Source organism: Saccostrea cucullata, unplaced genomic scaffold (genome assembly GCF_032062105.1).
Source record: "Saccostrea cucullata isolate Sc308-1 unplaced genomic scaffold, CSIRO_AGI_Scuc_v1 ctg1487, whole genome shotgun sequence".
Lineage (NCBI taxonomy): Eukaryota > Metazoa > Mollusca > Bivalvia > Ostreida > Ostreidae > Saccostrea > Saccostrea cuccullata.
In genome coordinates, this window is record NW_026939629.1 from 1 (window position 1) to 24,090 (window position 24,090).

Consider the following 24,090-nt stretch of genomic DNA (forward strand, 5'->3'; position numbering starts at 1 on the left):
TGCTTCCCGACATGACATTAGTACTTTTGTATTTCTATTGGAGGGATTTGAAATTGTTCTTTCATAATCGAGTAATAGTTCTAATTTCTGTTTTTGAAGACCAAACACACCTACCACATCATCAATGACAAAAACTTGTGGATGACGAGAGTCAGAATAATCTTCAATCTTCCTGATGTCTATAATAGGTACAACCTCGCATCCTTCTTCTTGGAGTATCAGGGCTATGTGATGAATCGTTGCATGTGATGAATCGTTTTCCTGAGCCTGGGACACCAACAAATGTCATGTAAGGTTGCTCTCTTACTTTGTCCAACATTGCAAGGAAACCGTGGCTTTCACTGTAAACCCGATCCTCCTCTTTCCATCGTTTGAACTCTTTTTCAAAAATATCTAAAATAAACAGCGAGTTATTTTTATTAGTATCCTGTCAAAAATATAATTACCCAGTTGTCAAAGTAATTAAACGTTTTACGTATGAAAAAGAAGCAAATGCCTAGTAAAGTAAGGGGAACATGCCAATATTGATTTAAAAAGATATATATTGGGTAAATATGAAGTTTCTTACCGCACAGTAACCGTTACCTGTTTCTCACAAATTAAGAAGTTACTTACAATTTTATACATATTTTTTTTTAAATTACTTATTTTGATATCATTTATAGAAAATGTGTTGTAGAACGCTTCTGAAAATAAGTTTGCAGGATAGAATTTGAAGAAATGATGCAATTTATGGATTTCTGAAGAATTCTAATTTTTTTGTTTGACGATCAATTATGATTTAACCTAATTTTCAAAATTTCCTATTTTAAATTGATAAAACCTTTTCATATGTTGAAAATATCCATATTTCTGTTTACACCTGTTTCTACCTGAATTTATCTTTAAAGAAAATTCCGATCCGATATATGATATTTTTTTTAATTTATTGTTAAGCCATTGATGATAATTTCATAATATCAATAAAATAATTAGATTTCAGAAAGTTCAATCTGATATGCATTCCTTCTACAATTCAAAAGTGCATGATATTGAAACTTGTATAAATAAAAAACAAAGCTTGTTTTGAAGGTAAAACACAAAATACGAGGGCCGTACAAAAATTACGCGGACTTTGCTATCATATTCTCTTACAGACGTCATAGAGTTATAAAATTTCACAGAAATATGTATCTTAAAGATTCCAATAAATTTTGGGCAAAATTTCTGTATTTTAAAAAAAATCGACTAAAATTATCTATATGTTGATATCGTTGATGGGGAGGAACGGCGCACGACAAAAAAATTGAAGCAAAAGCATGCGGATTCAAAAATTTAACTCATTGATTTTCTAAAATTTGCGATATTTTTCAACAATTTTCTCAAATGTACATTTAAGGGGGGACCTATGTCCGAAAAGTCTTTGTGTGAAATTTTCAAAACTTTGACATTTCTTTCCTGACCACTTAATTTTTAGGTATTAAAAACAATACCTTTATATGCTTATTTTTACACAGGAGCACGTGCAAAAACAGTTGGAAATGCTAAAAATAGATTATTTTGAGACATTATTGTTTTACCCCAAATATGATCGAAAAAGAACCAAAAATGTCAAATCTCATTCAAAATCAACAGGTATTTCATTTATATGACTTGTATCTTTCAAATTAAAGCAAATTTTTTGTTATTAATCTCGCATGAAAAATTATAATGGAGCGCAATGTAAGTATCACCCCGTTTTTCTTGTCGTAATTTTTACAATTCCGACATGCACAACAGGTAATATCTTAAAAAGTCTTTGTGTGAAAATGTTGTAATTCATATTATTTGAAAGAAATGATTCATTTCTTTCTTTTAACAAAGAAAAAACTATACCTTTATGATAAAACAAATGAGATATATGACGTTTTCTTTTATTTTCGTACGCTTGTGTCATTAATAGTGACCTTTCTGCACTAAAAAAAGGTACGTAAGCACTGACAAACATCCGAATATAAAACTATTTTGCGAAAAACGAGTATTTTGTTTTGATTAGAAACAATTTAAACAGGTTAATTTTTTTTCTTCTTCATTCCAATCATTCTGCCCCCCCCCCCCCATTTCCCCGTCATCAACCAACACCTATTAGAACCATGAAATATAAATGAATTATTAGGCAAATATAGGTACAAGTACATTCTTGTTTTTTTTCTTAGTTTTATCCAGAAAATACAATTAATGGTAAACGTAAAATTAAACATATTTTCCTGATTTAAGCCACTTTCTTTGCGGAATTTTATCTTATATTTTTGCACATATAGATATCATCAAAGTATTAATTCACAACTGAAATTGCTATTAATTATCATCCAACGAATGAAAATTCTAATATTAATAAACTCCATAAATCAAAACTGTTATTAATGACAAATAAATTTTCTTTTTGTAAATTGGGTACGTTATTGATTGTTAACAATGTTATGCCTATATTACAGTTGCAAAAGTCAACAGGAAAAAACAGACGTCGCTATTGTGACATCACATAACGCTGCTTTGACGTAGAACGACATAGGTCCCCCCTAAAATTGTTCTATCATTATGTATTTAGATTTCGGACGTAATATTTGAAGTACAAACAGAAATATAATGATTTTTCTCTAATGCAATTCCCGTAAAAACGACTGTGAAAATGACGTCTCCTGAATTGACGGCGCACCACTCTCTTTTTAAAATATGTGTAATGCTCGAGATATCGGCAACATAGATCCAAAATATGCATAATAAAACTTGTAGTAAACTAGGCTACTCGTGACATTGGCTTACAAATAGCAAATTGAAATTTTAGACTGTTAGGCCTCTGTAAAAAGGCTATACGGGAGGACGGGAAGAAGATTAAAGACGAAAAATTAACTTTATCCGGACTGTAAAGAACGTGAACGAGAGTCACCAATATCAACTATATCTCATAAGTAGTTTTTGGTTTTAAAACAAAAAAGTAAATACTTTACTTGTTTAATAGATTTTAAGCTTGACAAGAAATGGTGATTTGATGTTGAGTAGATAAGGTAACTCAAACTATACAGGTACGCAAGGGAAAATGTTGAGAAAATGAAAGCTCAATCACATATTTTTTATAATGCTTGTGACGTCGAAGATTTTGCTGCGCCGTGACCTAATGGTATGTCCTAAAAAATAACTCAAAATTAATACCAATTTACAACATTTTGCTATGAAATTTTGAAGACCTTATATGCAAAGATTCTTTTATATTATTTGTGAAATTTTGCCCGATTATGTCGTCAAATATTTCTTCTGTGCAACAAGTCCGCGTAATTTTTGAACGGCCCTCGTATATCGGTATTCAGTGTTGAAAAAATTAAAAGAGGTAAATTTGGATTACTTAAAAAAATAACATATTTGTAATTAAAATTCCTGCATTAAAATTCTTTTTTAAATGAATTTTCATATTTGATGAAAGGACAAGTGCACTTAAGCAATACTTAATGGGCCCTTTTTATGTGCCATTTTACTTCAGAATATATTACCAAATCGTTCTCTATTGGTAATAGTTAGATACTAGTGGATATTTCTAATCAAAAAGCATGTTAAGCGCCACTTAAATCAGCATGGATTTGAAACAATTGAATATTTTGAAAGGCCTATGGATACCCTATAAATCCGGAAAAGTCGTACCGAACCTTCTTTTTAGTTTCGTGTTTGTAAATCAAGGGAATGGATATTTAAATCGATACTTGAACAATTTGTTGGTGGATCATAGTCGGGCGCGTTTGCGAAATGATATTTCTTGCGCCAAACCTGTTTTTAAAAATATGGAATGAAGTTGTGTAGTTGCCTGTATCTAAAATGATTCAACTAAGAAATTGGTACTCTTGCATTTGAAAAATTTTCATTGAATTTGAAATTAAAAAGGAGTGTTATAGGTGGCTTTCAATACCTGTTCCATTGTCTTGCATGAAGGTTAAAAATGTTTGTCACTTTATGAACGACACTTAGATCTCCATACCCTCCCGTGTTCTTAAAAACAAATACATACAAACATCTCTAAGCGGCACGACTTTGACTTACTGAAACAAAACCTACCTATGTTTTACAGTGAGCACTTTTGAGGAATGTTTACCTGGGTAGAACTCACGTGACTATCAGTATTTTAAATAATTTATTCCACATGTGGGTTCAACATGGGTCATACAGGTAAATACCTTTCACTTGCTATAGGAAAAACATTGTACTTTTTATACATTTTTAATATTTTAAGTACGAGCCTAATCGTGTGCAAATTTCATACTTTCACACAAGTTTTATAAATGTAATCACCCATTCTCAATATAAGGGCTCAAATGATGTCGCCTTATTTTCATTTAAAAGAAATACCACTGATGTAATTTTTAAATCAACATTATAAATAGTCATATAACAATGAATAAGAATTCATATAATTATCGATCTGAAAGGGTATTTAAGGAGTTCCAAATTCAAATATAGTAGCCTATTTGAAATGTACGTTACTGTCGCCGAGGCAAATATTATTCTGAATCCCCTCTGTGTAATATATAGTTTTGATTCTCAAGTAAAAATTTTCTGATAAGTTAAACCTTGTATCATATATGTTTCTTTTCATAACAATAAATACATTTTCTTTGTGATAATAAATAATTTTTATTGTGCAATGTCCCTGTCGCTTAATTCTATTTCAACCACATTACAAGCAAACACAAAGATTATACACCTGATAGTTTTGTTCTCCTTTATTTATTGATGGGCTAAATTTGAAATTTCAAAGGATTAATTACTCCTACTTAGATAATGTAACATGAAATTGAACAACTTGAGCAACTTTTATAAATATGTTTACGGAATGAAAGACATTTTCAATCGTAGAGATAAGAAAGAAATGTACGTTACCTATATTCTTCCATTAAGAATATATATTAAGAAGAAAATATGAGACTACTCTGAATGAGCAACCCCTTGTATCCTGTAAACTGGCAAAGATGTTTTGCTTAACACAATTAAAAATTATTTTTTACATGAAAAGTGATCATTTGAAATGTACGTGACTGAAATGTACGTTACCATGAAATTCGAATTAAGTGAATCTCGCACGAATTTTCATGTATTCTAATAAATTTCACACACTCGAATGTGTACACAAAGGAAAGTTTCAAAGGTTGGAGGTCGGCTAAATCCCATAATTAATGAAAAGAAACGTCTCTGCTGAGGAAAAAAATATATTAAGGTCAATTATTATGCAATATAATTTTGATACCTGGTATATATTTCTGAATACGAAACCTGTATGATGCATTTCTTATGATATGCAGGTTCAAATAGTATCAATATATTGCGCGTCTAACGTATGCTTGTGGAAGAGAATTGATTTTTATATTTGAAATGTACGTTACGTATGGTAACGTACATTTTATGTATTTCTAACTGACATTTTTTTTAATTTAGTCAATGAATTGCGTTTACACGAGCGAAACAAAATTATCGTTACAATCCATTTGACAACTGGCCACATCTAAATGCACCCCAATCCTCGTAAATGTTTTAAACTGTTACCACATGCTAGAAAATTTATTTCTAAGTGTCTTAAATTCATCTTTGGCAACCTTTTTGCAGTTTGTTTACTTTTCATGTGCGACTTTTCGTCAATATTAATTGAATTGTTGTTGATAATTTAAAACAAGGTATGCATAGGCTTATAATTGGTAAAAAAAACAAAACAGAACAAAAAAGAAAAGAAAAAGAAACAAAACAAATAAACCCAGAACACACAAGACGGTCACGTACATTTCTAATACTGAATACTCAGTTTTGTTTGAATCATTGCATTTTGGGTTACATTTTTCCAGATCTGCTGAAAAGCACGTATGTTTGTGTTTTGAAAAACAATGTTGCAACATACTAAATGAAATTGTTAACAAGACTGTCGATGGATATATTCGGAATAGATTTATGTTAAGTTTCAATGGCCAAACACGAACATTTGTTAGATCATAGCAAAATACATCTGACTCTTATATTTTTTTGTCTGTAACCTTGCACACAGTTAGAAGTAACTAGGCTACGACCGGTGTCAATTTCAGCGAAACAGCACAAAAAATGGTTATGAACTGAGGTGGAGGGGACTCCCCAATAATATGTGAAATGAACGTTACCGAAGTGACGTGACATTCATGTAGTTGATGACAATAACCTCGTTTGTTACATTATGATTCTTATATTACTGCCTTAAAACGCTTCATTGATATGATTTTTATGTCAATAATTTCTTTTTTTCAATATTTTCTTATTACTAATTTACATACTATTACAAGCTTGAAATGTACGTTACCTACTCATATTCTGAGGCAATCGTGTCTTTATAGTGGTGATTGTGACATATAACACAATGTGATTACATAGAGAATCTTTTTTGGAATAAACTGAAACAAAACGGTTAATTTTTAGATGAATTTTAAGCTTTTTATTAAACAGAAATATATCTTGAAATGTACGTTACATTTACATAGTTTTCTAAATCGGCATGGATATATGTTAAAAAAGACAGTAACTTCAAAATAGAATTTTACTACATGTACATGTTAGGTTCCAGTATCTATTAAAAATGACAAGATTCCAAACTGATCGCTCTTAACAAAACAGAGAGAAGAAATTAAAGCATATATTTAAAAAATGTTTTTACACATCTGGATCAAAAAGTAACCTTTGTTTTTTGAAAGGAAAAATCAAACGCACGTTCGTATGCCGAGAAAATATGTTGCTGACAGAGTTGGTAGGATGTGCTGGTGTTAAGATGAGATATTCCAATTGTGATTTTAATGACTACATTTTTTTTGACATATTTTTTTGGACATTGAAGAAAGAGTAACGTACATTTCAAGCTACATTTCTGAATAAAATTACCCTCTACTTTATCGTCTTGTCATTATTTCATGTATTATAATTTGATGAAAAAAATCTGGAAACAAAATCTTCAGATACTTTCTTTCAAAGGTAATTGATAGAAAAATTGTTATCTTGAACTTCATTTTTTAAAAAATCAGAGAGGCATTTGTGCCCTTATATTGAGAATGGGTGAATATGCGTCTTTTGTCATTCGCACAAGTTTGCACAACGTTAGTTAAAAAAGGCTTTGAAATGAATGACCGTTCTCGATTTACTATAGAAAATCGCCAATGTTGGCTGACCCCTACCACATTGTATAGTTTTGTTCTTTGTATATTCATGGATTTCAGCGGTAAAAATTGTTGAATCTTATGCTTTAGATATCAATTAATGATTTGAGATGAAAATTTTTGCTTAATTTGATTGTTTATTTTTTCACATTTTACCGGGGCCCATAAGTGCACTCGTTCTTTACATTTTATTTTGACATTTATTCAATATCTATTTTTTTTTCAAACCAGTGATAAATAATGTTTTTTTTGTTTTTTAACGTCTCTAGAGACATTTTCTTATTCATATGTAGACGTTACCACTTGTCGGTATAGGACTGTACATTTAAACCTATACATGGCACTCAGGGCCTTTAAGCAGTGAGGGATCTTTCCCCTTGCGACACGTGACCTCGCTTGGAAAGGTCTCATCAGAGATACTAGTCTCTACTTCCTGTTGTGCATTTGAACTCAGACGTAAGGAACAGCTTCTTTCACTGTGACTCTACAGAAGACGCTCTAACCACTGTGCCATAAGGGCGACTGAGACGAATAAAATTATTCATCAAGAAAAAATAAATCTTTTACATATATAAGAGCAAAAAAACGTAGATGCTTTAATTTCCTATCCGTTGCACAATTCTGAAGGAAAGGAATATGTATATATATTTTGATTTCAATTGCTCACTCCTCCATAGCACTTGATCCCTAGTCTAATGTTTCGGAGGTCCGTGAATGCACTGCACCTCTTTTGTATCTTTTTATGGTCTTTGATGTTTAATACTGTTCGTTATCTGCATATCCTTCTTCTGATTATGTATTTCAGAACGTCTATTGCCACCATTGAAATATAAACAAGAATGTATATACAATATGTTTTTTTAAGTGAAAAATGTCAAAGTTAACGAATTTTGTGCAAATTATTATACTTTGCCAGTTTTTGTGTTTGGATTCACCAACATACCTCTGACATTAGGAGGGATGACAGACTTTGGCGATTTAATTTCATCTGAAAAATAAAAATAAAATGACATTTTGGGCAGCATATTTATGAGAATTACTTTTTTTTAATAAATGTAATTTTTATCATTTTATTTTAAAAGGTATATTAAAACAGGTTTTGGGTTAAATCTTGTTACAAAATACATGTTGCCATTGAGCCAATTCAATAAATATACCCTGACAATCTGATTGCGGATCCCCTATATTTTTTTTCTGGTATGGGTGATAGGAAGTACTGTAGAGGCTGAAATATTTGTGTTAGTTTAATTTCGTTATTTCGTTCCAATTACCAACGAAAAAATTCCCACACACAATTTTTATATGACTATAGTTTGCGTTTGTTTAATTTTGAAACAAGGAAACTTTAACTACGAAACATTTTTAGATGATAAATAAAGGAAATTTTATGCCCACAAAAATTTATCAACAGTATATGAGCAGTGGAAATTTGAATTTTTGATTTTAAGCCTAAGACTCTGAGTTTCAAATTGCAGCCGATGGATCTAATACATCGCTCATCAACATCTATTTAAAGTCACAAACAAGAAATGGTTCACTTTTTTTTTACTCTCCACATCGTCAATTACACTACCTTAATAATGTGACCTTTTTTGTGTTCTATTAATTGAAATACGCGAGGAGTTCGCAGTAGCTCCGACGTGATCTTGTGAGACTACAGCGAGACTGTTAAAGGATCAGAGTAATTGAGTAATTATTCAAGGGAGTGAAGCTAGGAAGTGACACATGAGGTCAAGGTAAACAGAAAAGTTACGTCACGTTTAAGATCTTAACAGTTTTAAATATTGTTGTACTTCTGGTGTTGGTCCAATGTGCACCACGGCTTCCAAGCAACCAACGAATCAAACAAACTTCCAAAACGCAGAGAGTTTTATCAAAATTGACCTGTGACCTAATTTTTATATCATTTGCTATTTCAGTCGCCAAATCACGCATTTACCCTTTCCCGGCAATCATGCATTTTCACGCACTTTAAAAAGTTCATATAATTCTCAATTTATTGCAAACTCTAATAATTTCATACTTGCTTAAATCTCATAAAATAAGAGAGTTATTTTCTAATTAAAATATTATGTCATGATTTTATTTATGCAAAACTTTATAGAAACGTGTACTCCGCTGGTGCCTGCGGGGAAATGGTAACGTAAAATTTCTATGATGCGAGGATTCAGTGTTTGTTGCAAAACAATTCAGTAAGTTATAAAGCGTTTTTTCTTATAAACATTAGAGTGAAAATATAATTGCCCATTATACTTTTTAATGAATGAAACTAAGGAGCAATCAAATTAAACATCAATACTAATGCATTGTTTTTTTTTTATCATGATACTCTGTAGATTTATTGTTGAAAAAAACATTATACAAAATCAAATTAATCTTGATAACTTTATATCAAATTCATTTTAAAATAAAAATCTGGTCATCCAGTAATTAAGTGCTTTGACAAGACAATAAATTTAAATTAAGAGAATAAGTGAAGAGAGATTTTCAATTCTTTTGCCAAATTCCCAGGAGATATAGATAACACATGCTTGATCAGAGATGCCATAACAACTTCTCACGCCGAACTCATTAATTTTTCTTCAAATGGATGCACTCCCAAGGGACAAATAGATTTACATTATCTTCTGTGTAATGTAATTTTCGACATCTTTTCCAGAACCACTGGGCTCCATTTCAACCAAAATTGCCTTTGAGCATACTAAGGTTAAATGAATTCACGTTTGTTCAAAGGAAGGGCCATGCATTCTTTCAAGGGGAGATAATAAAGAATAAGTAAAGATTTGGTGTTATATATCTTAAAAATCGTTTTCTTAAGAGCCAGTTGGTCAGGAAGAATGAAAATTGTGTGGAACTTCCCCTCGTATAGTGTAGAGTCACAGAAGTGCAATAAAGCAATACTCAAAGGGCCCGTTTCCGTGCCTATTACTTTAGAATATTTTACTGAATTATTCTTTTTTAGTAATAGTTAAACATTAGTGGATATAGTGGATATTAGTGGATATTTCTAATTAAAAAGCGCGTAAAGCATCACCTAAATCAGCATAGATTAAAAGCAATTAAGTATTTTTAAATGCCCCAAGATACCAAAATCTGGAAAAGTCATACCGAAGCTGCTTTGAATTTCGTTTATCTAAATCAGGGGTGGGGACTTTTAAATAGACACTTGATTAATCTGATGGCGGATCATCGACGGGCGCATTTGCCGCTTGATACTTTTACGCTGTTGTATCTGTTTTAAAAATCAAAAGAGGTTGTGTAGTTGCCTGAAGACATAGTGAACAATATAAGAAAATTGCATGAATGTATGTGAAATAAAAATACAATAAGTATGATATTAGCTTTTTTCTTATTTTGACATGAAAAAAGAGTGTTTAGATGCAGGACTTCAATACCTGTCCCATTGAATTACATGGACGTTAAAAATATTGACACTTTTATGACGACGTGGACTAAACTTTTTCTTACCCTCTAGTGTATATACAATCATCTCTAAACGGCACGACTCGAATGGTGCAAACTTAATTGTTTGGCTGTATAGTGAGTACCTTTGAGGAATGTTTACTTGGGTAGAACTCACGTGACTATCTGTATTTTAAATAATTAATCGCACATGTGAGTTAGGGTTAGGGTTAGGTACCTGCATAATCTTGTACAAATTTCCTACTTTCACACAAGTTGTATAAATATAAAATGCATCTTTAGTCATTCGCACAAGTTTGTATTACTTTTGTATTACTTTAGGCTTATAGTAAACATGAAAGACAGTTCTCGATTTAATATAGAAAATCACGAATGTCGACTGACACCTACAACATTGTATGGCTTTGCTCTTCGTATATTCATGCATTTTAGTGGTAAATTCATTGATTCATATGGTTTAGATATTAATTAATGATTTGAAATAAAACATTTAGCTCTATTTAATTCTTTATTTTTTCACATTTTACCGTGGCTAATAGGTGCACTCGTTCTTGTGCATATCATAACCCCAAAGTGTGGGGTCTTGCAACAATGGGGGATCAAAGTTTTACATAGAAATACGAGGGCCGTTCAAAAATTACGCGGACTTGTTGCACAGAAGAAATATTTGACGACATAATCGGGCAAAATTTCACAAATAATATAAAGAATCTTTACTTATATGGTCTTCAAAATTTCATATCAAAATGTTGTAAATTGGTATTAATTTTGAATGATTTTTCAGGACATACCATTAAGTCACGGCGCAGCAAAATCTTCGACGTCACAAGCATTATAAAAAATACGTGATTGAGCTTTCATTTTCTCAACATTTTCCCTTGAGTACCTGTATAGTTTGAGTTACCTTATCTACTCAACATCAAAACACCATTTCTTGTCAAGCTTAAAATCTATTAAACAAGTAAAGAATATTCTTCTTTTTTTTGTTTTAAAACCAAAAACTACTTATGAGATATAGTGTGATATTGGTGACTCTCAATCACGTTCTTTACAGTCCGGATAAAGTTAACTTTTCGTCTATAATCTTCCCGTCCTCCCGTATAGCCTTTTTACAGAGGTCTAACTGTCTAAAATTTCAATTTTCTATTTTTGGGCGAATGTCACGAGTAGCCTAGTTTACTACATGTTTTATTATGCATATTTTGGATCTATGTTGCCGATATCTCGAGCATTACACATATTTTAACAAAAGTGTGGTGCGCCGTCAATTCAGGAGACGTCATTTTCACAGTCGTTTTCACGGGAATTGCATCAGAGAAAAATCACTATATTTCTGTTAGTACTTCAAATATTACGTCCAAAATCTAAATAAATAATAATAGAACAATTTAAAGGTACATTTGAGAAAATTGTTGAAAAACATAGAGAATTTTAGAAAATCAATGAGTTAAATTTTTGAATCCGCATGCTTTTGCTTCAATTTTTTTGTCGTGCGCCGTACCTCTCCATCAACGATATCAACATACCGATAATTTTAGTAGAATTTTTTTAAAATACAGAAATTTTGCCCAAAATTTATTGGAATCTTTAAGATACATATTTCTGTGAAATTTTATAACTATATGACGCCTGTAAGAGTAAATAATAGCACAGTCCGCGTAATTTTTGAACGGCCCTCGTATATATAGAAGATATAGTTAACAAGAGATGTTTGTAAAACACTTATGCCCCCTTCCCCCCAAATTGGAATTTTTCCAAGTCCAAAAGGGCATAACTCTCAGAAATGGCACGATTGTACCCAAAATAGTTCTTGACCAGGATAGTCATCTGATGAATCTGTAAACCAAATTTTATTTCAGTATGTGCGAACTCTACAAAGAAAATGAAAGATTAGGCAGGGTTCTCCATCATTTGAAATGTTACTGTGTTGCAGAGTTTACCCGAAACACTAAAAGTTCGCGATATTTTCGCGGTTAAATTCGCAACTGAATCACTATTCATTATAATTACAAAAGAATACATACACATGCTTTTTAAAAATCGATAATCCGTTACACAAATGGTATGGCCGTGCATATTTATAAAAGTAAAAACACGTTCCGAAAAGCAGAGGAAATTCCGGTCGATACTCTCGAACTATACTTGTACTTAACATTTTTGAAAGTAAATTTGCCGTGATTACTTGTCCGTTGTCTTGATCGAATTACCGAACTTCAGAATGGTAAAATACTTTTAAGAGTTCCTTGAACATGTTGAAAATTTTAAGCTATTTATTTACATGAATGAAATGACTTCGGTACGATGTTATGTTTGACTGTCAGAGCTACATGTAACATAATTCTAGAGCCGTGGCTCTATAGAAAAGACATATTTAAATATTCTTTTTCAAAAATAATACAACGTGTTTTTTAGCAACTACCACTTAACCGTTGTGGAAGTGCGAAAACAAATTATTTGCCTGTGTTCCCTGATGCGTTAAGTCCGGCGAGGGTCTGGGAGATAATTAATTAGGAAGGTGAAGCCCTTGTAATTAAGTGCTCCGCCGTTTAGAATTGAAAGACGGCCGAATTGTTTGATTAAAGATTTAGTTAGAGAGACTTTACATGTTTAGATTTTCTAATTATCACAGATTTTACTGTGTCGGCAAAATTTTTACTGTGTCGCACGCATAAAATTTGAATCGTTACTGTGTCGGAGAAAATTTTACTGTGTCGGGAGCAACACAGTAAAACAGCTCATGGAGAACCCTGGATTAGGTATAATTTCATGTATTCCAAAAGGCGATAAACCTAGACAGTTTCTAAAAAATTGGCGCCCAGTAACACTTCTAAATGTTTTATATAAAATAATATCAGGATGTCTCACACAAAGAATTAAAACAACATTTGAATATTTAATATCAGATACTCAATCAGGATTTATAAAAGGGAGGTATATAGGTGAAAATACAAGATTCATGTATGACTTAATCCACTACACAGCTTCTAAAAACATTCCAGGTTTATTAGTTTTGATTGACATCGAAAAAGCCTTTGATTCAATTTCATTGACATTTACATATAAAGTTTTGAAGTATTTTGGTTTTGGTTCAAAGATTATAAACTGGGTCAAGATTCTAAATTTTAATTTTAAAGCTTCTGTTTTACAAAGTTGATTTTTATCACATCAGTTTGATATACAAAGAGGTTGCAGACAAGGTGACCCTGTTTCTCCATATTTATTTATTCTATGTGCAGAAATTCTGGCAATTTTAATTAAACAGAATAATAACATTTAAGGTGTTGTGGTAGATAATAAAGAATATAAATTATCTCAGTATGCTGATGACACTTTTCTTGCTCTAGATGGTTCACAAAAATCCGTTTTGCTGCTCTTGATAACATTGATTTTTATTCAAAACTTTCAGGATTGAAAATCAACATATCAAAAACTAAAATAGTGTGGATTGGATCAAAAAAGTATTCAAAAGAAGTTTTCCATCACACAAGGTGGAAACTAGAATGGGGAACTACAACTTTCAACTAACTAGGAATTCAGTTCTCAGTTAATCTTAAAAATAGTTGATATTAATTATGACTCACAACTATCTAAAATAAGGGGTTTGATTAAACAATGGAAGCGAAGAATCCGAACTCCAATTGGTCGCATAACTGTTGTTAAAGACTCTTATCCTACCTAAGCGTAATCATTTATTTATTTCTTTGCCATCTCCTAGAAAACAGTTTTTAGTTGATTTGCAAAAAGATATTTTTGAATTTATATGGAAGTCCAAATCGGATAAGATAAAGCGATCCCTTGTCACACAAGACTAACTTTCTGGAGGTTTAAAAATGGTTGATATAGATAATTTTATAATTGCTTTAAAATCTTCTTGGATGAAAAGGTTAACTCAGAAACAAAAGCCATGGATGGATTTTTTTGCATTGAATGGAAAAGATGTTTTTGAGAAGTTATTTCATTTTGGGGATCTGTTTATTTTAGAGCATTTACTTCCTAAAAACAATGCTTTCTGGCAAGATGTATTTAAATCATGGCTGGAAGTCTTGAAGTGTTTAAATAATTGTAAATGTGTAAAAACCACTCAGTAATTTTTTAAATACCCCTGTGTGGTATAATTCTAATATTTTAGTCGGCAAACGGTCTGTTTTTATAAAAAAAAATTGGTATGAGAAAGGTATCAGAGTAATTGGAGATTTTTTAGATAGCGAAGGAAAATTTTCATGCTTTGATTCTTTACAAAAAAGATTTTGCCTCTCACAAACAGATGCAAATAAGCAGATTATTCAATATAATAGTGTTCTTACTGTAGTATCAAAATATTTGAAATGTATGTCTATTGACAAATCCTTATCCACAAAATCTTTCAATACACTTATGCCCTTTTATTATGAATTGTTGTTACAGTCAGAAAAATGCACTAAGCCAATTTACTCCATTTTAAACACAAATAGTGTTAAACCTACATCTACATCAAAATGGATTTTCATTTTGAGTATTTATGGGCAGTGTAATTTTGAAATACATGTTTTTAAAGTTTGTTTTAAAGTAACAAGTGATACGGCTGTTCAATGGCTGCAGTTTAGAATACTGCATAGGATTCTTCCTGTAGATTACTATCTTAAAAAGATTAATATTAAAACTATTGATTTTTGTACCTTTTGTAAGAATAAAAGTGAAACAATCCAACATGCATTTTTATTTTGTGATAATATTTTGGCATTGTGGAGTAGTCTAAGCCAACATATATATAGAACTTCTTCAAAAAGGGTCGGATTTAACATTTAATAATGTTATATTAGGAGAGATTCCTTTGTCAAAAAATAATAGAGCTGTAAGTATTATTTAGAGAACGAGACAGGTTCTGTATCGTAGATACAAATTTGGGGGCAGACGAGTATCTACGATACAGAGCCTGTCTCGTTCTCTAAATGATTTGTGACACGATCAATCAAAAATAGCTCCGCTCACTTTATAACTTTGGAGCATCCAAACTTCCGCCAGAGTTATGTAGATGAGGCCCCGACGCTGTAAATATATTTCCACGGAAAACGTAAAATTCGGTCAGATTTGTTTTGACAATTTAACGGGATAGACGTAATCGAGTGATAGTCAGTCTTAATGGATAAATTGGAGGATTTAACCGTAATTGTTGTGATCTATTGTTATAATTGTAGATGGAGATTTATCATAATTTATTTCAGGGGTCTTAAAATCCCGGTTAAACTAGATTTACAAAAACAGGATTTACAGAAAATTCTTCGATGGACTTCGATGTCACGGATTTTTTTTTTCAAATTGAATTGCGATATTAAAAACGAAGTGAAAGAGACGTGTGGCTGTCGTCAGCGAGAAGGATTTTTTCCGTGATAGCGAATTTTCCGTTTCGTGTGGATTGTTCAAAATTAGGTACAGAGGATATTTTCCGTTATTGCGATTTTCCTTTTTACTTTCGATCGAAATTACGTGTAGATTCTGTGTGGAATAAGTTTTTAAAAAGTGATTGAGAAATTTTGACATTCTACATTCTCAGGAAAATACAGGGTATTCCTTAAATATTAATAATAGGAAAACATCAGTATTTATTATGTGTACGTGCTAGCTTTGCTAAATTGAGTCAGATTCATTTTTCGACCGTTCTATATTTTAGATACAGAATAGTTGGCAAATACAATACTGTATACAAGGCTAATACAGAACGGAAAGTAGCTACGCCCACCACAGTCCCGTTCTGTATTGCTAATACAGAACAGTAAACTTCAAAGAAAAACACCGCTATCGTGTCACAAATTTTATTATACTACACACTAAACAATATATCTTTACTTGTTTGATGCAGAAGAAAATGCTAAATCTCAGTGCACTCTTATGTCATCTAAGAATCAAATATAATGTTGAAAAATTTGTTTTGATCCAAAAGAATAAAATTGTGTATTTTAATTCCATATGGTCTACATGGAAACCTGATTTGATGAGTGACAGTTCAAATGTCATTCACTATTGTTATTGTCTTCTCTTTTTTTTTCTTTTTATCTCTTTTTTATCCTCATATTGATAAAAGAATTTATGTATTAAAATAATTCGGATAATTTATGCACAATGTTATAAGGTGTTAGAGGAAATAGTGACAAATTGGATTTACATGTATTTACCTTTTTTTTCTATTTCTTTTAATATTATCTATAAAAGGATAATGGATAGTGTGAAAGGGTTTGTGTGTGTGTGTGTGTGTGTGTGTGTGTGTGTGTGTGTGTGTGTGTGTGTGTGTGTGTGTGTGTGTGTGTGTGTGTGTGTGTGTGTGTATGGCATAAATGTAAATATGTTCAGCTATCTCTTTGTTTATTATGAGAAAAAAATATAAATTAAAAAAATGAGAAAAAACTGCAAATAATTGGAATTTTTCTAAGTAAAGTCCAAGGGACATAACTCTGTCATAAATGGCCCAATGGTACCCAAAACAAAATTTGATCTAGATATTCATTAGATAAATCTGTACGCTAAATTTCATTTCAGTAGGTGCAATGCTTGCAAAGGAAGTGAATGGAAACTGGTAATAATTGAAATTTTTCTAAGTTCAAGGGGCATAACTCTGCCAAAAAGGCGCAATTGTATTCAAAACAGAACTTGACCTAGATATTCATCTGATAAATCTGTATACCGAATTTCATCTCAGTATGTGCAACGGTTGTAAAGAAAATGAATGGAAACTGCAAATATTTGAAATTTTTCTAAGTCCAAGGGGCATAACTATGTCAAAAATGGTGTGACCGTACCTAAAACAGAACTTGACCTAGATATTAATGTGATATATTTGTATACCAAATTTCATTCCAGTATGTGCAACGGTTGCGAAGCAAATGAACGGAAACTAAGTGGACCGACAGACCGACAGACAGCAGCAAAGCAATATGCCCTTTCTTCTTCGAAGGGGGCATAAAAATCTTCTTCTCAAGAACAGTTATGCCATTATTGGTAGAGTTTAGCCACAAAGTTATAAATGGTCATTCATATTGAAGCATCGTCAAGTATTATCAAAAAACTCAAGTTTGTTCCAATGATATAACAATGTTATATTAAACAAAGATGCCCATGGACCCCTTTGTTTAATGAGTTTCCGTGCAAAATATAAATAATGTAAATATCAGGAGATGCTATTTACATTGTAATCCAATTGGACATTGCTTCAAAATTCGATACACTTTTTTACGATTTAAAAGAATTTGAATTCAGTTTACATAAATTTTATTTTCTAGTCCTCAGGTCAATTTTCTTTAAAACAGATGCTTTTTTCAATCATTTTATTGGCGATAGGGGTAGACGAGAGAGGTATTTTTAATACCGAATTTTCTATACAATAATGATAGAAATTCTGTGTTCATCACATATTTTCCAATTTCCATACAGGTGATACTTTTCATATTTGATCAATAGGTTTGCCTTATCCATTGCTTACCAACGTGTGAACTTCGTAGCCATTATCTTCGAACGTATTTCAAACGTAGCCTCTCGAGCTATTGCTTTGTCTCTGTGAAAATGGCTAATTGAAGCAAAATTAGATTACGAAACTAAGAAAATGTGATCGTTGAACTCTTTTCCGGAATTATCTCTGCATAATAAACATTTTTTTTATAATTTTTTCAAGAATTCAATTAAATTTGAAATGCGACTATTTCAAAACCAATGTGCGCGGACCCGTATGAATGGAATGATTGCTCATTACTCAACTCAAAATCCTAAGTATCGCAAACCAACTATCACTGTTTTGTTCCAATTTTGTATTGTTTTATGGACTTTTGATCTTCAATACTGTTCGTTATCTCCATATCTTTCGTCTATTTTTTTTTAACATCAAAACCACTTTTGTTTTGTTTGTTTTTATTATTCACAAGAATGATTACTTTAACAAATTAGCTTTTAAAGTATACATATATGCAAGTTTACAGGATGAGTCCTAAAATCTGTATGAAAATTATCAAATGCCAACCAGAACTGAGCTATATGCTTTAGATATCGAATTTTGACATCTTTGAAAGAATGACTGCACTTAAGGACGTTATTTGGAACCTTTTCGGCTACCCATTTAAAGCTTCTGATTATAACGTATCGCTGAACTAATAAAGGATTATTGTGCACATTGTGTACATGCTTTTGATACATATGTCTCAATTTTACAGTCATATGTATTTCTATAACTAGATACAACGCTATTGAAGAGAACATGTTTAAGCCATAAATTCCGGAAAATTGAACTGGACCGCTTTCGATTTTAAGGTCGCAGAAAGAGGCGGAGACATTTAAATCGCATGGAAATGGAACATAAGCATATGGTTTTCCGTATTAAATCTACATTATATATGAAAAAAACGAAGAGGATAGTTTTGTGTTCATTGTGTACAAAAAAATAAATGATTAATAACCATGCTTATAATTTCATTAATTTGTATCCACGTAAGTAAGTAAAGTAGGTAAGTAAGTTAAGTACTGTAATTTTTTTTATCTAGACATATGCACATAATTATTTTAAAAATTCTCTTTTGTTTACAAACTTTATAGAAAAAAAAACAAAACCCGGCCCATACGGCCTATATGCCATTTTAAACACAAAATTGAAATACAATTTATATAGAAAATAAAGAGCAGAGCATTAAGAGAAAAACAAAAAGTTTCTAAAATTAAACACAATTGTGATAAATATGTATGCATTTTGTACGCTTAGGTTGGTAGAGTCTGTTTTAAGAATTATTGGTGGATGAAAATGACACTGAAATACATCTTTTTTTATTTTCTGAACATAATAGACGTTCTTCGAATAAATGAAAGATACTTTGCAACCTGTCTACAGGATAATTTGAAATAAATACACATAGTAAATCCATAGATTATTGGCAGAATTAATTTTCAAAAAAGTTTTGTTCGGTATTCAGAGTACAAAGGACAGTGCATTGAAAAACATGAATTTCGGCTTCTACATTATCAAGCACTGTATATAATTATCTCTACCTAATGTTCTTTTAAAGTTTAATTAGAATGCTTTTAACTAAGTCTGAAAATAATCATGTGTTCGTACCTACAGTGTATTAAAAAATAATAATTGTGGACTTATTAGTTACGTAAAAATAAATAAAATGTTTAGTTAACCAGCTCAGATGTTAATGATGTGCCATTAACAGTGTCTCATAGTTGGGAAAAAACTTTTATTTCAAGTACTTTGATTATAATGTTGAAGTAAATTGTATCTGATTTTGCTACAATAAACCATGATCTCATATTTTTAAATCTTTTGTAATGGCATTGATCATTATAGCCCCATCAAGACCTTTCAACTGAAATGCAAAGTTCATAGTATATTAAGACTAGAGGTATTGCATGTAAGCAATGAGCTCACTAAATGATCCCCCGCCTCCCATATGGTTATAATGTCAAAGTTCATGTTTTGCTGTGGCCGGGAAAACCCAAAATATGTACCCCGGCATGCGTCTGAGGAAATCGTCCTAACAAATTACGGAAAGCTACAACAACCACCACAAGAACTAACCCAAAATGTACTTACCTTGATTATTTTTAATAATACACCCAAGTCAAAATATTACCTATATACAGCGCTATACACTGGCGGATTTGCGTCCAAAAAATACACAATATTAGATAAATCAATGGGTTTTTTTGTGTGACTGTGGGCTCCTACCCTGACCTAAAACTGGTCGGGTCCCCCTTTTTCAAAATCTCTGGGTCCGCCACTGCTATATGTACAGCATGTAATCAGCAAAATGATACCTCTTTCCTTTAAAATATCCCGAACAAATGTATATAATTTTATAGTAAAAGAAGTCAACGTAAACTTTAAAACGCCAATAAAATGTACAAGGATCTTCAATATTTTGAAGATGGAAGTAAATAGAAAAAGGATTTTCCAAAGACTGACACAATGAAAACGTATCGAACACTTGAATGTCATGCGAGAAAAGTGATTATAATATCAAACGGGTCACATCGGCTGACACTCGGTGACCTGCTAATTTAGTAGCTAACTCGAGCGAAGTTTGGGTACATTTTTTTTTAAAATTAGATATGAGCCGCAACTTGGCCAACATTGTTCTTTGGATATGTATAAGTTTTAGCTAAAATACACATTCTGTGCAAATGAGAAAAATGCCAGGTTGCGGCTCGATGTAAACAATGTCGTTGAAAACTGGTATGCACATGAATAACAATAGAAATGAGACAAAACTGTAAGACCCCCGTTTCAAAAGCTAGTTTCGCTCGGCAATACTTTCATGTTATATAATATACCAAAACCTGCTCTTAAGATATTGTTTAATACATAAATAACATAAATTTAATGAATTTTTGAATTTCATTTTTGCGCAAAACATCGGGATCCAACTCTCGTGGCTGAAGTGCAGTCATTCTTTAAAACAAATTTTGATTTGAAAGACTTTTCTCTTCAAAGCAGTTAAAAAAACTTAAATTTTATCTCAAGAAAAAGGTAATCGATTTTTTCTTTATTATAAATATACTTACCAACAATTTTTAGCATTTTTCTGTGTTTTTTAATTCTGTCTGTTTCACTCTTTATTAATTTTCCTAGAAGAAAAAAAAACTATAAAGTATGCATTGACTGCAGATACAAATTCAAACATTGTTTTATAAAATATTTATTCATAAATTAAATGTCAAACTTTGTCATCTTAATTACGTTTCAGGCCTTGGACCATTTTTCTTGTTTCTGCATCTTCTTCAGCCTGTTTCCTCAGTTCTTCTATGTAATGGCGGTCATGGACAGGGTCCATTGTCTCATGTCTCAAAAAGTCCACCTCTCTTTCATACTGGTTCCCATTGCTAAGGAAAGAATCAAGGTCCACAACTGCTGATCTGACAGTGGACCAGATTGTGTTAAAGTCAGCATTAGAGAGGACTGGGCTAGAAGAATGTACACACTGATTTCTGGCAATACGGATTCTCTCAATGTTGGCAGAGAGAGAGAGAGATCTGTAGGGTCTGGATCATATCCCCAGCCATTACTGTGTGGTGGTATACCACCAATGTTTCTAAGTAGTATATACAATAATGAAATGTCCATATCACCATAGTTTCCTGTATAACTACTACCCCTCGGTAAAATAAGATTCATCTGTTGAGCTGTCAGACGGGGGAGATTACTCCTCTTTATTTTAATGACATGTGGAAATGTTGATGGTGGTACATAATGACGTAAAACATCACGTAACTCATCTGTACATGGACCCAGGATAAGTCGGCAGGCTCTACAGGCATTTGTCGTCTCTTCTGTAGACGCGTAAGAGGAAGAGGCCATAGTAATCTTCTAATGCTTTTCTGAAATGTAACAAACAATCCAAAAATTTGATAATAAACAAACAAATTAGAACTATCTTAGTAAAACTACACATTGCTCATGCACTAAGGCAACTAGTAAAATTGCTTAAATTAAAATACTGTTCACTGATTTCAGCCTGTTTGCTAGAGTGCCATTCTGCAAATTTACTGACTTGTTAAAATGTTATGTATGTATATTTTTTATGTTTTTTTTTAGCAGAAAAGATAAGACTACATCAATTCAAGAATTAAAATAATGTGTCCAAATGAACTTTTAACTTTGTAGTTGTGTTACTTTATGTACACAGCGACAAACCCGCATGCCATATGTGACCTCAAAATACTTCCTCAATAACAAAAAATTTTTTTTTTTTTTAAATTTTTTAAGATTTATAAAATTTACATTTTTTTTACTCGGTGATTTGATCTAATGGTCCTATTATATCATAGGAAGAAAAAGAATCACTACAGGTTGTTGTACAAGTATGATCTTCTAAAGTTATTGCACCATTAAATTAGGGAAACTCTGATCACGAAGTTTTGTGTCGGATATTCTTATTTTTTGCTACGGCAAAGTTATGACCAAAGAAAGAATTTCCTCGTGCATTTGTAGTTTTTTTTTTATGTCTAAATTACCTTAGGTAGGTGTCATTTATTCATTGCAGTTGTGTCTTCAGTAAATATGTTTTCCTATATCTTTTAGTTATTGATAGATAGAATTTAATAACATTGAACCCGGTAACCTTGACAAATATTCATATACATAGAGTCAATCTAGTTAAAATTAGATGTTATATCCGCTCGCATACTCACTACACTAACATCGTTAGTGTAGCGAGTATGCGAGCTGATCTAACATCTAATTTTAATTAGATTGACATAGAGTAGGCTCAGGGGCACACTTTTGAACATAACTTAAGGTAAGTCTTATTAGGTAGGAAACTCTTAAGTATTACTATGATTACCAGACAAGAATTTCATTTCTGTTATGCCTGTCAAAGAGGTTATGTACAATGCTTTATAAGCATAATGACTAAGTCATCATTTTTATTTTCATAAATAAGTCAACATTTTTATTTTCACATTCTAATTCTGAAAATACCAATTGAATTGATGTCTCCAAAGTTTTCCTTCCATTTTAAACTGGGTCCAGGGTCTGTAGAATCTGAAAAATTAACACGAATTTTTTTTTTAATTGGGAAAATCATACTATAGAAGAATGTTTCCAATAAATGAAAATGAAAGAATTTCTAAAAGAGTTTGGCTAATAATAGATAGTGAAACTATTTTTAATCGATCATATAAACTGCTTGTTGTCAGCGTTTTTAAAATTTGAAGTAATTTAGATCCTCCAGCCGTGAATCACCATTGTTTTCCTAAAACGAAAGTAGACTTACGATTCACATTGTTATTAGGCCTTATCTTATACCTAACGTCATTTTGAACCCTTTTCCTGGCAGTTTATTTGCAAAATTTATAAACATGTAAGCATTAAATGTGTCTGTACCTTCAAGTAGCTGTGCATGAAAACGAAAGTTCGCCACTATGCGCTTTGTTTTAATTTATTTGTTTTTCTGACACTTAAAAGCTTACTTGATATTCTTTAATGCTCTGACTTTTTCAAATAATGAAATGCAGATATTTGTAGCCTATATTTCGAGATTGAATCCTAAGACACATCTACTAGAGGTTCATTTTACTTCTCTGGGATTTCCACTTTTCAACGCAAGATCTTAGCGGTAGCCAGTGATTTCGGCCCTCGAATATTTCACCCTGTCTTTATATTACCACCAACCCCTTATTAACAGAACTACTTTTGTATTCATATGAGGCAGAACTTTTGCAAAATCCTACGCGTGAAAAGAAGAAAGCACTTGCCGTTGCCTTCAACTCGACATTTAGACATATCGATGCATTGTCAATTAACAATTGTTATTTCCATTCTTTTGTCAATGTGATCTATCCTGGTGAGCTTGAAATAAAAGATACCGCAGAGTCTGACACATCTGTTTCATACTTGGATATTGGATGTTAATGGTAATCTAACAACCAAGCTATATGATAAACGCGATCACTTTAACTTTTCTATCGTCAAGAGCATTCTCTTGCGTATCGAATCAACTGAGATATATTTACTCCGTATGCGGGTGATGAGGGTATATTGCTGCATAAGTAA

General features: G+C 31.8%; 1 protein-coding gene across 1 annotated transcript; it reads right to left on the bottom strand.

The window, feature by feature from the left end:
* Nucleotides 1-11: 11 nt before the first annotated feature.
* LOC134253477 (uncharacterized) lies at nt 12-23,638 on the bottom strand. Its single transcript, XM_062735998.1, has 6 exons — nt 23,508-23,638; nt 23,017-23,079; nt 21,277-21,914; nt 21,102-21,164; nt 8,104-8,148; nt 12-393 (listed from the first exon to the last, which is right to left on the bottom strand). The coding sequence occupies exons 3-6, from the start codon at nt 21,368-21,370 to the stop codon at nt 164-166; spliced, it is 432 nt and encodes a 143-aa protein (XP_062591982.1). The 5' UTR covers nt 21,371-21,914; nt 23,017-23,079; nt 23,508-23,638; the 3' UTR covers nt 12-163.
* Between the last annotated feature and the right edge of the window lie 452 nt (nt 23,639-24,090).